This window comes from Nicotiana tabacum, mitochondrion (genome assembly GCF_000715075.1).
Source record: "Nicotiana tabacum mitochondrion, complete genome".
In the NCBI taxonomy this organism is placed as follows: Eukaryota; Viridiplantae; Streptophyta; class Magnoliopsida; order Solanales; family Solanaceae; genus Nicotiana; species Nicotiana tabacum.
The window spans coordinates 207,501-220,000 of record NC_006581.1 but is presented as its reverse complement, the minus strand read 5'-3'; the positions used below and the strand labels follow the sequence as shown (position 1 = coordinate 220,000).

At 43.6% G+C, this 12,500-nt stretch overlaps 4 protein-coding genes across 4 annotated transcripts in view; 2 read left to right on the top strand and 2 right to left on the bottom strand.

Annotated features, from left to right (window-relative positions):
• Positions 1 to 3,713: 3,713 nt before the first annotated feature.
• orf306 (hypothetical protein) lies at positions 3,714 to 4,634 on the bottom strand. Its single transcript has one exon. The coding sequence runs from the start codon at positions 4,632 to 4,634 to the stop codon at positions 3,714 to 3,716; it is 921 nt and encodes a 306-aa protein (YP_173431.1).
• A 3,810-nt stretch (positions 4,635 to 8,444) lies between these two features.
• On the top strand, positions 8,445 to 8,750 carry orf101c (hypothetical protein). The gene has a single exon. It carries the CDS (start codon positions 8,445 to 8,447, stop codon positions 8,748 to 8,750), a length of 306 nt encoding a protein of 101 aa, YP_173430.1.
• Positions 8,751 to 9,591: 841 nt separating this feature from the next.
• On the top strand, positions 9,592 to 9,951 carry orf119b (hypothetical protein). Its single transcript has one exon. The coding sequence runs from the start codon at positions 9,592 to 9,594 to the stop codon at positions 9,949 to 9,951; it is 360 nt and encodes a 119-aa protein (YP_173429.1).
• Positions 9,952 to 12,434: 2,483 nt separating this feature from the next.
• Positions 12,435 to 12,500, bottom strand: part of orf103b (hypothetical protein) — a 312-nt gene continuing 246 nt past the window's right edge. Inside the window, exon 1 of the mRNA in view lies at positions 12,435 to 12,500. This exon is cut by the window's right edge and continues 246 nt beyond it. Coding sequence (YP_173428.1) covers positions 12,435 to 12,500 — 66 coding nt within the window.

Genomic DNA, 12,500 nt, shown 5'->3' with positions numbered 1-12,500 from the left:
GAGGGAGATCAAAAGGTATGCCAATTTTCTCGAGGAGAGGAATTACTAGCTCGCAGGCTTCAAAATGATAACCTCCTTCCTTGCCCTCGAACCTACTATCCAACGACATGGAAGACTTAGCATTGGCCTATCACTCGAATTCCATTTTATAGCACGCCAACAGGAGGGGGCTTCTTACAAAAGCACTCCAAGAACTCGCTTGAACTTTCAGAGAGAAGCAACTACTACTTCTCCATCAAAGGAAAAAGAAGCATCGACTAAATAGAAGGCCCTTGAATCTTATCGTTAGCCTATAGCGCTATCTACCCTTAAGACTGACTTAAGGGATGTAACAGAAGTCTCAAGAGAACTAACAATCGATGGACTGGAAGGGCGAGAGAGAGAAGAGCAAAGAGAACTCAATCTAGAATTTCCACTCCTTCTAAAACCCCAAGTACGGCATTAGCAATTGAAGAGCTTAGTTAGGATGGGTGGAACTACAACCCCTCGAACTGGCTCGATAAAGTCTGGGAGATTAGATAAGCTGGCTAGGGATTTTGAGATTCCTTTTTTACTGAAAATGTACCGAAGGCAACTGCCATTTAAACTAGAACTATATAGCTTTATATAGAGGCCGCAGGGAACTCCCCCTGGACCGCCATAGAATCAAGGGCTATCAGAGTCCAGGAAATGCATGGCAGGGAACTTCTATAGGCACCTTCCTAAGCAACTGATCTAACTTCCACTGCTTATCTATAGTCTTCCACGTCCATAGGATTCCACGGCTTAGCCATAGGAAAGAACAGGTTATGCATACGAAAGTACTCTTTAGGGAAAGGGATCAAAGAAAGCTGGTGCCTCGTCAGAAAGACTTGGTTCGTAGAGTGGAGGCCATTCCCCAAGATATTGGTTTTAAGCTCCTCTCCTTAGAGTCAAGTGGCTTTCCGCTCCTGCGGATGACTTTTTGTCTTACGACACGGCATGGTAATTGATTGAGTGCGCTTTCCTTTCTCAATGGCACAGCAAAAGCACCATATTTCGGGTTTGGATATCATAGGAAATGGGGCACTATAGAAAGGTTTTCCAAGTGAACACCCGATGCTACGTCAAAAGCATGAATTTTAGCTGTCGAATGAAACTACTAAATACTAAATGTAGGAATTCCAACTGGAAAATTCACGAACCAAGGTTCCGCGTATCACGTTTTTTCAAGAAGATTGGGACTCTCAGGGAATAGAGCCAATCGTAGTAGTATATACCCTATCCATATAAGGCATCTTCCGGGCCAGAGGCCCCCCTTCTCTTGAGGTAGCATTTCAAAAATGAGTTGAACTGGAATCATCTGTTTAGGCACCTGCTTCAAATGGAGCTTTCAGAAAGCCCTTCGCTAAGGGCGAAGGTTTTTCTATGCTACATGCCCTAGGTCTGACCGCCTACCTTTTGTTTTGACTTTTCTTTAGTCAGGAATGGCTTTTTCTTTAGCGGAAATGGTCGGAACCAAGCAACTAGTCCCCCGGGACTTGAAAAAGAGGTTTCAACTATCAATCGTTGCCCTTATGTTGAGGAGATTTGGAAGCACTTGCTGAATACCCTCCTAGCCAGGGGATCCCCCTTGCCCTTGCAAGATGAGGCCGAGTAGGTGATGCACCATTATCCGGGGCATGGTCTCATTAGCTCTATTACGAAACTGCTTTTTTTTGGAAAACCATATATAATACTTGGAGGGAGCGAAATGCCCGGATTTTCAAGCAATCTTATAAAGCCGCAAGGGAGCTTTTTTACCAGATTTACGCATAAAGAAAAGGTAGGATTTCAGCTTCCAAGTTGAAGTACTCTAATTCGACCCGTGACCAGCAGATATTAGCCAGAAAGGGCTCCTTCCCCTTCTTGCTGCCATAGAAGCATGAAAAAATGGAGTTTTCCTGTAACCATTCTGAAACCAAGAAAGCCTTTATTTCTGCCTATAGAATGATTCTTCCACGACTCTCGCTTGGGTTCTAACTTCAAACTTCATAGGAGTTCTGACCCACTTGACTTTTTGGTCTGGCCAATTCGAGTGGTAAACGCGGCTTCCAAAGAGGTGGGTAAATAAAATAGGACCGAAAGGGAGGTCTCATTTTCGCATTTGATCCTGGAAGAAGGGAAAGCAAGTATGCCCGCTTACCCTCACTGACAAAGGTAAAAAAGGATGAGGAGCAAAGACACATAGATTGGTGTTTTGCATGAGGAGATTGTTCTTACTCTTTTCGAATCATCATCAGAGGAGAGAGAAAAGCACCCTTTCCACTCGTTGAGAACGATTGCCTATAGTCCGCCTTTCATTCGATCATGCAAGAAGAGAATCACTTTTTGGTACCGAAAACAAAGGTTCGAAATCCCAGTTGAGGCAAAGGTATTGAAGAGCAGATAGACCCGGAAGATTCCAACCTTCTAGATGGAGCCAGGTTAGGTCACTTCGATCGCTTAAGCCCTTACTGCGGTAGAGTAGGACGCTTTAGTTGGCAAGGTTATATGGTCTATAATTCTGCCACCTGTGAAAGAAAGGTTGCCAAAGATGTTATGAATGGCATTTCCACCGATTGAGGAGAAAGAGCCAGCCGTAGTCCCACTAATCTAATGTAATAAAGGCCAATGGAACATGCTTATACTCGGTCAGGAGGGAATTAGGCTCTCTCATTGCTTCTTTCATTCCATCTCCGCTCCTCTTCATCAAGTTCTACAAGACTTGAAGACATGTGCCTAAGGAAAGCGATTGAGCAAAGAAGGTTCACAATGCAATTGAGCTAAAGTGGGAAAAAAAGATCCCACTTTCACAAACTATGCTTGATCACAGGGGACTTTGACTATGGATACATGACCCTTTAGACTTGATATTAATGAACCAAAGCTGTACAACCTTGTTCAGTTACTTTCAACAATCTCTTATCTTCTATTAGCATTAGCTGGCAGAAGCACTACAGACTGAGAATGGAATAATGTTGCATTGAGATGCTGGCTCTTGACCAGATGGAGTAGTTAAATAGAAATATATTCCTCGCCCTAGAAATAGCCCGCTCTAAAAAGAAGTAGTCCGTTGCCCAGGGAGGGGTTCATTTGGTAGATTAGTCCTATGGATGGGTCGCCATGTGGTCTCCTTTTGGGATTGCTCGGTTATCAGTCGAGGAGACTGTCCCTTTCTTAAGTGATTATGCGCTTTTCGGTTTACATAAGTATTCACTTTCGGGAGAAGTTGGGGGAAGAGTGCATTTCCATCGCGAAAGATTCAATCCAGCCACAGGTTCCCCTACGGCTACCTTGTTACGACTTCACCCCAGTCGAAGACCCCTTCCTTCGTAGATCTCCGGATTTCACCCCGACCCAAGAATTTTTTTAATATAGGGAGACTCGCGCCCGCGTGCTGCAAGATCGAGTTTGACTTGCTCAATGAACTCGATCTCCTTTCTGTCTTTCTCTACCGGGCCCCATTCGGGGTTTTTGTCTAGCGCGTCTCGCTTCTCGGAAAAGAAATCCAGAAAGTCCTCGGTAGCAACCATAATCCAAGCGGGCCCAATGAGAAGAGACCCGCCCTCCCACTCTCTCTCATTTATTCAGCGAAAAAAACTACATAACGGGGGCCCTTCCGTTCAGAGGTAGCGAATCGACTTTCTTATGTCTTCTGGGGGGATCCCTTGCATGACCAAGTCCAAAGTGGAACATACTTCGATAGTCAATATGCAAAAAAGAGTAATGAATTCTCATTCTTTCCAATTCCAATTTGTAATATTAAATTTTAGCCTTTGTGCGCAACTCGCGCATTTCCCCTCTTCATTTAAAGCAGCAAGCATCCTTTTGAGATCTTCCAAGGAAGACTCCCGATCTTTTTGCCGTCCACAAAAGAATTTCTCTCGAATGACTTTTGTCAAATCCCATTCATCGTTGGGATAAAGAGATTTCATTTTTTCGATTATTTCATTTTTTAATGAAAAGTGGTTAATAGCTATATCCCTTAACCGTGCTTGCTGCTCCGCGTTGAACTCGTTTAGTGGCTTTCGAATGGAGTCTTCCCTAATTACGTCATAAAGTTCTTCCTTAGGAAGTCGATTTATTAGAGAAGCCATTTCGTTCTGCTCAAGTTCAACGTTGAAAAAATCAGAGTCTTGAATTAGAACCCGTTGTTCATATAGTATGTCGGGAAGCTCATTTAGATTTGGAAGAGACGCTTCCCCCCTTTCTAGCGGCGTTCCTGGGGGGCCTAAGCGAAATTCCAGATCTAATGAGTTGTCAGCGCATTCTGCCAGTTGCATCAACCCTGCGAAATTCATAGACAAGCAAACAATACACGGGAAAATGGTCCAAGTTTTCTCAATCTTAGGTACCCATGAATTTAAAAATTTTTTATAGCAGAAATGACATAAAGTGCGACCCAAGATCCATGATACGAAAACCAAAATCAGAATAACGAAGAAAAAGACATCATGATGTAAGTCTATTCTTCCTTGCATCATATCTGCGAACACGAACATCAAACAGGAAATTTTGACTAAGAGTGAGTGTACAACAAGACCAATCATTTTGTTTGGTTCATTCTTTGACTGCTCTGCTCCCCCCAAACAAAAAGAGAGACTTGTAGGAAATCGCCGGTGGTTGGTCCGGAAAGGCATGGGACTTTTGGGCATGGTAACTAAACACTTAGTTAGCGTTAGCTTTTTTTTTATTTCGCCAACTCAGGTGTTTTATTTATATACGATATTATCGTGCCACCTCACAGGTGTAAGCGCTATAGTACAGTGTTGACTGGTGTGCTTTGGTGTAACCGGGGGGCTGGAACCAAAGAAAGACTGTACCCGGCGTCCCTTCCTCTCATCAGGCAGCTATCTCGAGCTCATTGAAGACTAACTTTCTTCTTTTTCTTTTCTAATCGTCGAAATTATCTCAATTGTGCCCCCGCTGCCATTGGAGCACTCTCTGATACGTGTTCTGGAATTCTCCAATTCAGTGGAGTGGGGCTTACCTTGAAGCGGATTCCAATGTCATAGCTTTTGCCTTCCCTCCTCGCTCTGTTTTTATTCGGAACCCAGTTTCACCACTCTATCTCACTATGGCCACCCTGCTGGAGAAGATTACTGGACCACTTTCTCCCGTATTACTACCTTGTTTTGTTGTGCCAAAAGGAAGTAAAAGCGTACTTTGCTGCTAATCTGCTAGCCATCTAGCAGTATTTCCTATTTTTTGACTTACTTCTTTCTCTTTCTGTTTTTGGGTTTTTTTCCTGTGATGTGTACCTCTGTCTTTGAAGAAAGAGAGGAGGGGGACTAGTTTAGGAGTCTAATTTTTGAGATTCATTCATTCAGAAGGGTGTATGATAAGAAAAAGTAGTCTTACTTGTTGCAGAAAGAAAAGTAGCATTTTACAAACTGCTTTGATTCATTAAGATGAAAACTTCACACAGGAAGTGTATGTCACGTATATTTCTTAGTCTATTATTTATGAGTTTTATGGGCCTCCATGTCTTTGTCTGTGTGTGGTTTCTGAGCTAGGAGCGCTTGGAATTTAAGTCCTACTCATTAATATACTATCAAAAAAAGTGGCTCTCCTTCTCTTATGAGAGATAGGCGCTCTCTCTACGGCCAATTCTCTTTAACAAAAAAGGCATTCCCTGATCGTAGACCATCCTTTATCCTTTCTTATCTTGACTTTCTAAGTGAAGTCCTTTCATGCGCGAGGAACTGTCTGAAAGTGAAAGGCATCATTGGTAGGCGCAGTGAATCGGCAATCGGGCAATTCGTTAAACGATATCCGTATAATGAATACCTTTTCTAAAGCCATACCGCGAATCTCTTGTCTTCTGGTAAAGGGTCGGAATCAGTCCACAAATGACTTACTTCTTCAAATTAGATCCCTTCCATCGGTCGCATCTGCCCTGTCTCAATCGGTCGAGCTGTATCGGTCAACTATAGGAAACTGACCAATAGCTCTTCTTTCTTTTGGTAAAGGTTAACGGTCCTGTTCAAGCATTGGTGCATAACGGGAGGCTAGCTCAGTATATTACCTTTCCTGTAGTTCTTTAATTTAGGAGTTTCTGATTTTAGGATAGTAGCTTCGGTCGATAGGGTAAGCGCTCATTTCGTTCTTGCTTGCTTTCATTCTGTTATGAGAGAGAGCTGCTATACGTCTATTCTCTTTAGACAAATGACTGTCCGCTGGAAAATACAGAGTAGGATTCATCCGTGTGGTGAATGAAAGAACATTCATTGAATGAGTTGACGCTAAACCTCCTGCTCTTTAAGAGAGTCAAGGCTGTATGCATTACTGGATTAATTAGAATTAATAGTAATAGAAACTAGGGTCCACGTAGACTATTCAGAGGAGGTATGCTAATCAATGATCTACTGATGTAGCTAGTGTTACTGAAGCTTTTGCTAGATATGCTATTGGCTTAACTGGCTCTAAACCCTCCCACCGGATAAAGGAATGGAATTTCAAGTACAAGTAGTCGTCTACACTTAAAAGCTTTCTTGTCTTCACTGATCAACATTTAGTTTGGCCTAAGATTTTCTAAGTCCGACGCATCACTTACTTTTCGTCATCGTGGGTCCATAACCATTTTACTACCTATTTATGTGGTTGATATCTTGATCACTGGCATAATCACTCAGCCCTTGAGGATGCAGCTTCTACGGATTGAGGTTATTCCCCGCTAGAATGGGCCAGGTGGGATGGGGGAGCGGTCGAGCGTGCAAAGGCGCAAGTCGAGCAAGGTATCTGAACTGAAATGTAAAAAAGCGTGCAAAAGAAAAGGTCGGCTTTTCTTTTTGCTAACGATTCCAAAGATTCTATCATCGAACATCGAATTCTTGGCGGGTCTTTCCTTGATCCCTTCCTTGCCTCATCTCCCTAATCTCTCCTATAAATAACAAGGCCCTTGCGCAGGTGGTTAGCAACCGAAGACAAGATTCGAGGGGCGTTCAGCCACTTGACTCTAAGGAGAGGGGCTGTTGCTGCAGTTTCGCCGCTTGCATTGCAATTCTCGCACGTTTTTAGGGCGGATAAGAGGTACTTTTCAGCATAAGAGCACGGTAGTCACGCCTCCCATCTCATTCTCTGGTCACGTATTCGTCCTATCTGTTCTAGTTCTCGCTCATGGATGCTTCTGTTCGCGCTTAGTCGATTTTCAAGGAAAGATGCAAGAAGACTCTACAGGCGCTGGAGTGAAGTGATCCCCACCCGGGAATCACGAACGGAGCTGTCCTTCTTCTCTAAAAGTAAGGGACTAGGGCTCTCAAGTCAGCCTTTCTCTAAGGCTAAATAGCTAAATATCCCTGCTCATGAAAGTGAAGATTTTGATGTCCACACGGCCGAAGGATCCAATAGTGAATTCTTCTTTTCTTTACTCAATGCTGAAGCTGGTTCTGAAGGATCAAATAGGTCATGGCTTGGGGAGTCATTGAAACCAAGACTTTCGGTTTAGTGTATATTAAAAAGAACAGAGGAAGGAGCCTAGCCTATCCTATATAGTAGAGTATTAGGCCTAACTCACAGGAAGATCTAAAGGCTATTAAATAGTCGCCTAAGCAGACGATGGACGAGACTCTGGAAGAGTGGCTTTCTGCTGAGGTTGCTTCTGACGGGCTTGTGAACAATTCGGTAAAAACCCCTAGTGAAAACTATCTATGTATAGTATAACCGCCGCTTCAAATCAATTGAATCAATGCAAGCAATGCTGTTCCCACATGCCTATTCATTCATATTTGGTTGGATTCCTCGGTTCATCTTATGCCAACGATGGAATAGCCTCTTTTTCTAGCTATTACTTTCCTTCATTCAGGTATGGGGGCAGGGAATACGAAGGTCGAGTAGGCTTCGTCGGTTTGAGAAGGTGAACGACGAATCCGAGTGATCGAAGGTTCAAGTACTGAGCGAATATTCAAACGTCTATTCATGTGAGAACTTCTTGCCCCTTTGGTTGACACCACCTTAGCCTTAGTCAGTAAGGGAGGGGGGTGACTATTAGATAGGGACTCCGGAAGTTCATGGGAAGAGGTTAGTGGAAGAGATCATCTTTCCGGGGTTGGAGTCACCGAAGTGGACGATAGGCAAGAGAAGACAGAGGAGTGGACCTGACAAGCATAAGATTCATTCAATAGCCAAGCAGGAGAGTATGCACCACTCCGAAGTACTAATAACTAAGTTGAAAAGAGAGCGGGGCAGGCCATAGACGAAAGTGAACTATAGACTACTTACCAAAGACCATAGGCAATGGACGAAAGACCAGCAGAAGGGCATTAGTCGCCGAGGAAGCTAGTGCGCGTAGATCAAAGCTTAGTGGAGAGACCATACATAGGAAAGTTACAAGGACAGGTTATCAACAGGGGTCGATGGCAGGTTCGATTACGGAGAAGTAAATAATCAAAGATTATGCGGAGGGTCCAGCAGTCACAAATAACCCAAGCAGAAGGGTCAAGCCTATTTGAATTTGTTATTGGAAAATGAGGAGGAAGACATCTGTCATGGAGAGGCAATCCTCAAATACGTACTTTGACCTGACGGCTTACCCGTTCTATAAGAGAACGGTTCAACTGGTTAGGCGGTCTGGCGCATTATTCACTGCGCTTTATTTAAAGCAGTGTGCGTCATCCGGGGTGATAAAAAAGAACCATACCCTGTTGACAGTGTCCCTGTCCCTTAATCATCAGGCTACCCTCGGATTCTTCCCTCCAGATATTAATGAGGTGGGCGGGAAGGATAGAGCCCAACTTATTATATACGGATACGGATATTCCTTGTCATTCTAATCTTGATATAGTTCCAACAGGCCTATTCTTTGACTCTCCTATAGTGTATAGTATATTCTTTCCATCTTCCTACTAGGATAGATATTCTAACAACAAACTACCTAGCTTAGCTAGTTGGCAGCTCCGCATCGTGAACTGCATCGGAAAGGGCATCCGATCTCTCTTTTATGGGCTGTTTCCCTCGTATCTGACCTATCCGAGTTAGCCCTCCCAAGCGGACAAAGAGGTGGATCATCTGATCTTGAAATAGGTCATCCCGGCTATCCCGATCTTTTATCTGTTCATTTCGTCAGGTATCTGAATCATACGATTCTGAGGATTCTGCTTTTCACATTCATTCTACAGGACCAAAACGAGGCCTTTCCTCGCTAGTTGGAATAAAAACCTCAACAGCAGCCTTCATTGAACCCCTTCTTCCTATCCTTGCTACCTATGAAACGAGTCCCTCTTTCATTCACTAAAGAAGACGCAGCTGATAGATGGATGAATATACATTTGATGGCCAGTTCTATGAAGAAAAATCTCGAGTTGGAGGCATCGCTGGGAAAAAAGCCAATTGATTCGGTTTTCTCGAAATCAACGAGTGGACTTGAAATCATAGATCCATTTTGTGATCCACGCGACTCAGACAAGAATCCTATATCTTACCCACCCAGTGCTGTTCTGATTGAATTTCAAAGATCTCGCTCGCTGTCAAAGCGCATTTTGTGAAGTGTTCTCCTGCCCCTGTCACCTGAGATAAAGTCAACTGGAAACCGTGATCGGAGTCGTGGTTTGAAGATGATGATTTGAAGATTCATTCGACAGAGAAGGGTGTCTTGGTTGCCGATACCGAGGTTGAATGAATCATTCCACCTGGCAACAGCAAAAGTGGAGTTTGGCACAGGTCAAAGGGGAAAGCAAGGAGGAATTCCACTTTGGAAAGGAAAAGGGCAGTTCCAAACGAAGGACCCAGTCTCAAGGGGCAAGCTTCCCGGTGTCCAAGTGTCAAGTCCCGAGGGCTTGTGTCCGCCGAAAGCTTCCTTTTTTCTTTTTAGTCTTTCCTTGCAATGAACCGAAAGGTGAGAGGCAGGGCTCGGTCTCAAGGTTTAATTTAAAGTCACTAGTCAGTCCAACTGCACGAGTGAAAGGCGAAAGTAAAGATTACGTGCAACCAGGTGTAACGTGTCAAAGGTCACCGAGTCGTCGTAAAGGGGAATAGGTTGTTTTGCGCATCCAACAACTGAAAGAGTTTGCGGAGAAGGGTTGAGTTGCGTAATAGCGGATTCGTAGGTCAATAAATCGTTGGATTTGAAATCGAACTCTCTACCTTGGGCGGATAGGAATTGAGACTTTCAATGGTCCGCTCTTCTCTCCTCGTGATCGAAGCTGACCCCAGAAGTTGGGTATTCCTTCTTAAGAGGACACTAACCCTCCCGATCTTGCTAGCCGGGGGCTCAGTCTTTCAAGATTCAATCTTTCCCCTTCCGGTCCCAGGGAATCGCTCTTATAGTAGGAGGTTTACTATGTCCCCAACTTCTCTTTATTAAGAAAGTCGGTTGTCTACTATAATTAGATTAAGATCGTAAAAACATAAGCTTGTAATATAGCTAGACCAAATTCAATAAATGGAGTCCGGTAATAACATTATGAAACTGAACCCATATGGCAGAAAGCAGAAGCAGCGGGTACGTCTGTTCGGGTTCATTCATGTCCAATAAACTTCAAACAAAAGGAGATTCGGGTATCAGAGTTGAGTGGACAGGCGACGGGAGGATGGGGGGAAGAGTAAAGACAAGACGAAAGCAAGAGTTCCGGCATCTTACTTTACTAGTTTCATTTCCGTATGATAGTCACCCCTTTCTCGGTAAAGCAGAGTGAGCAGCTTCTTTCTTTGCTACTGCTGCCATACCACAAAGAAGTCCAATAGCTGCGCTTACTTCTTCCTTCAACCCTGAAAAGAGCATATGCATCCCGGGATTCTCTCCATCTCAGAAGTGGATTCCCCTGCAAGGGTACTTGAGTACGACTACGGCTATGAAAAGCTTATCGAAAGAGGAGGAAAGAGCGTAAACTCGACTCTAAAAGTTTCAGTTGCCTCCCTCTCTCCGCCCTATAACTGAAAAAAAGGAGCACGGCGAAAAGCCAACCTGATTTTTTTTTATTCGTTTGACGAGGGAAGACCTTAAGTACTGAATTAATTTAATTACACCTATATCGCGAAAAAGAGCTGCTCTAGCTTTAGCGCGCACCCTTTCTCCTATGAGGAAAGTGACTCTTTCCGATTCATGTCTGGCCCTTCCTGGATCTGGATCACAGTATACCGGCGACTTTGTCCTTGAATTCATTCTATTTCATATCCACCGATCCGTGGAAGAGACCAAGGAAGAGTAAGATAGATTTAGGGCCGGCAGGCGGGTCTAGAATAGATTCCCCAACGGGTCCTGACTTTTCAACAACAGAGGCGAAAACTTACTCTTTCAAGTCAAAGTCAAAGTCGGGTAGACTAAGATGGAGTTTATTTTACAGTTGTTCCAGGGATATGGGTATAGAGTGAATTCTATTCACTCTTTATGAAGTTCCGTGCACTCCTTATATCATAAAGAAAAAAGTCAGTATGGTGCCCCGGTAGACGCGCAGACCGAGTGAGTTTCCGCCGATCCCGATCCAGATGTGCCAAAGATTGAGGACTATGAGGGTACGGTGCTATCCTTGTACTTTGTTTGTTGCACATGGCCTAATGTACACTTGCCCCCTTTTTCTCACTCTTTTGGTGGTTTGTCAATTTGAATCTATTTTCTTTATGCTACCGAAAGACGGAAAGGGGAACCGACTCGTTCCTTCCTTGCGGAGGACGAATCAAGGCCTGAAGTTGGTTCGTCGAGCAAGAGGAGAGAAGGATCAACAAGGATTTCATACCCTATGCTAGTTCTTTTTCTCTCTCCCCCAGATATGCCTTTAATAAGTCCTCCACCTATTCTCGTGTGACGACATCTATGATTGTGAAATTCAGGAATGAACAGTTGCAACAATCATGTTCAATTTCTTTTGACAGTTTTAGATTGTGGTGCTTTGTAATCAAGGGCGAGAAGGAAGTTCATGGAAAGGTAGCTCACATACCTTTCCAGGCCTAATTCTTTAATAATCACTTCAGCTCTTTCATACTTCTGACGTCGACTCATCTTGCTTGGAAGTCTTAAGAATGCAGCAAAAACTAAGGGTTCCTCTACAGTCAATTGTGGAAAAAGCACATCATCTTGTGTCACGAAACCCACCTAGCACAACATTGCTCAATTCGGTATGGAAGTTAATACAAAATCATGTACATTGAAAGAAAGACTTTTCTATATTCTTGGTTTTAAGGCAATAGAAAGAGAGAAGGAAAAAAGAATTATTGATGGATAGGTAATATACCTCCTATTGATAGCTGTATTATATGGGATGTCATTGTATGTGACAGTTCCTCTGACATTTTCTTGCAATCTTCCTCCCAATATCTTTAACAAGGTTGTTTTCCCACTGCCAGAAGGCCCCATTAAGGCAAGAATTTCACCCTTCCTGTTATACCCTTGAGTATCTGCTTGTAATTGTCATGCTCAAACTGGGAAGCTACCTTTGATACAACTGCCTTGACAGGATTGTTGGAGGAAGCTTGGCTAATCTTCACCTTGTACTCAACATCCGCGAACTGCATTCAAAGACCATTTAAATGGCAGAAGCCAAAACTCTGAAACATATATCAACAATTTGATTCTTTGAAACATTTCTGAG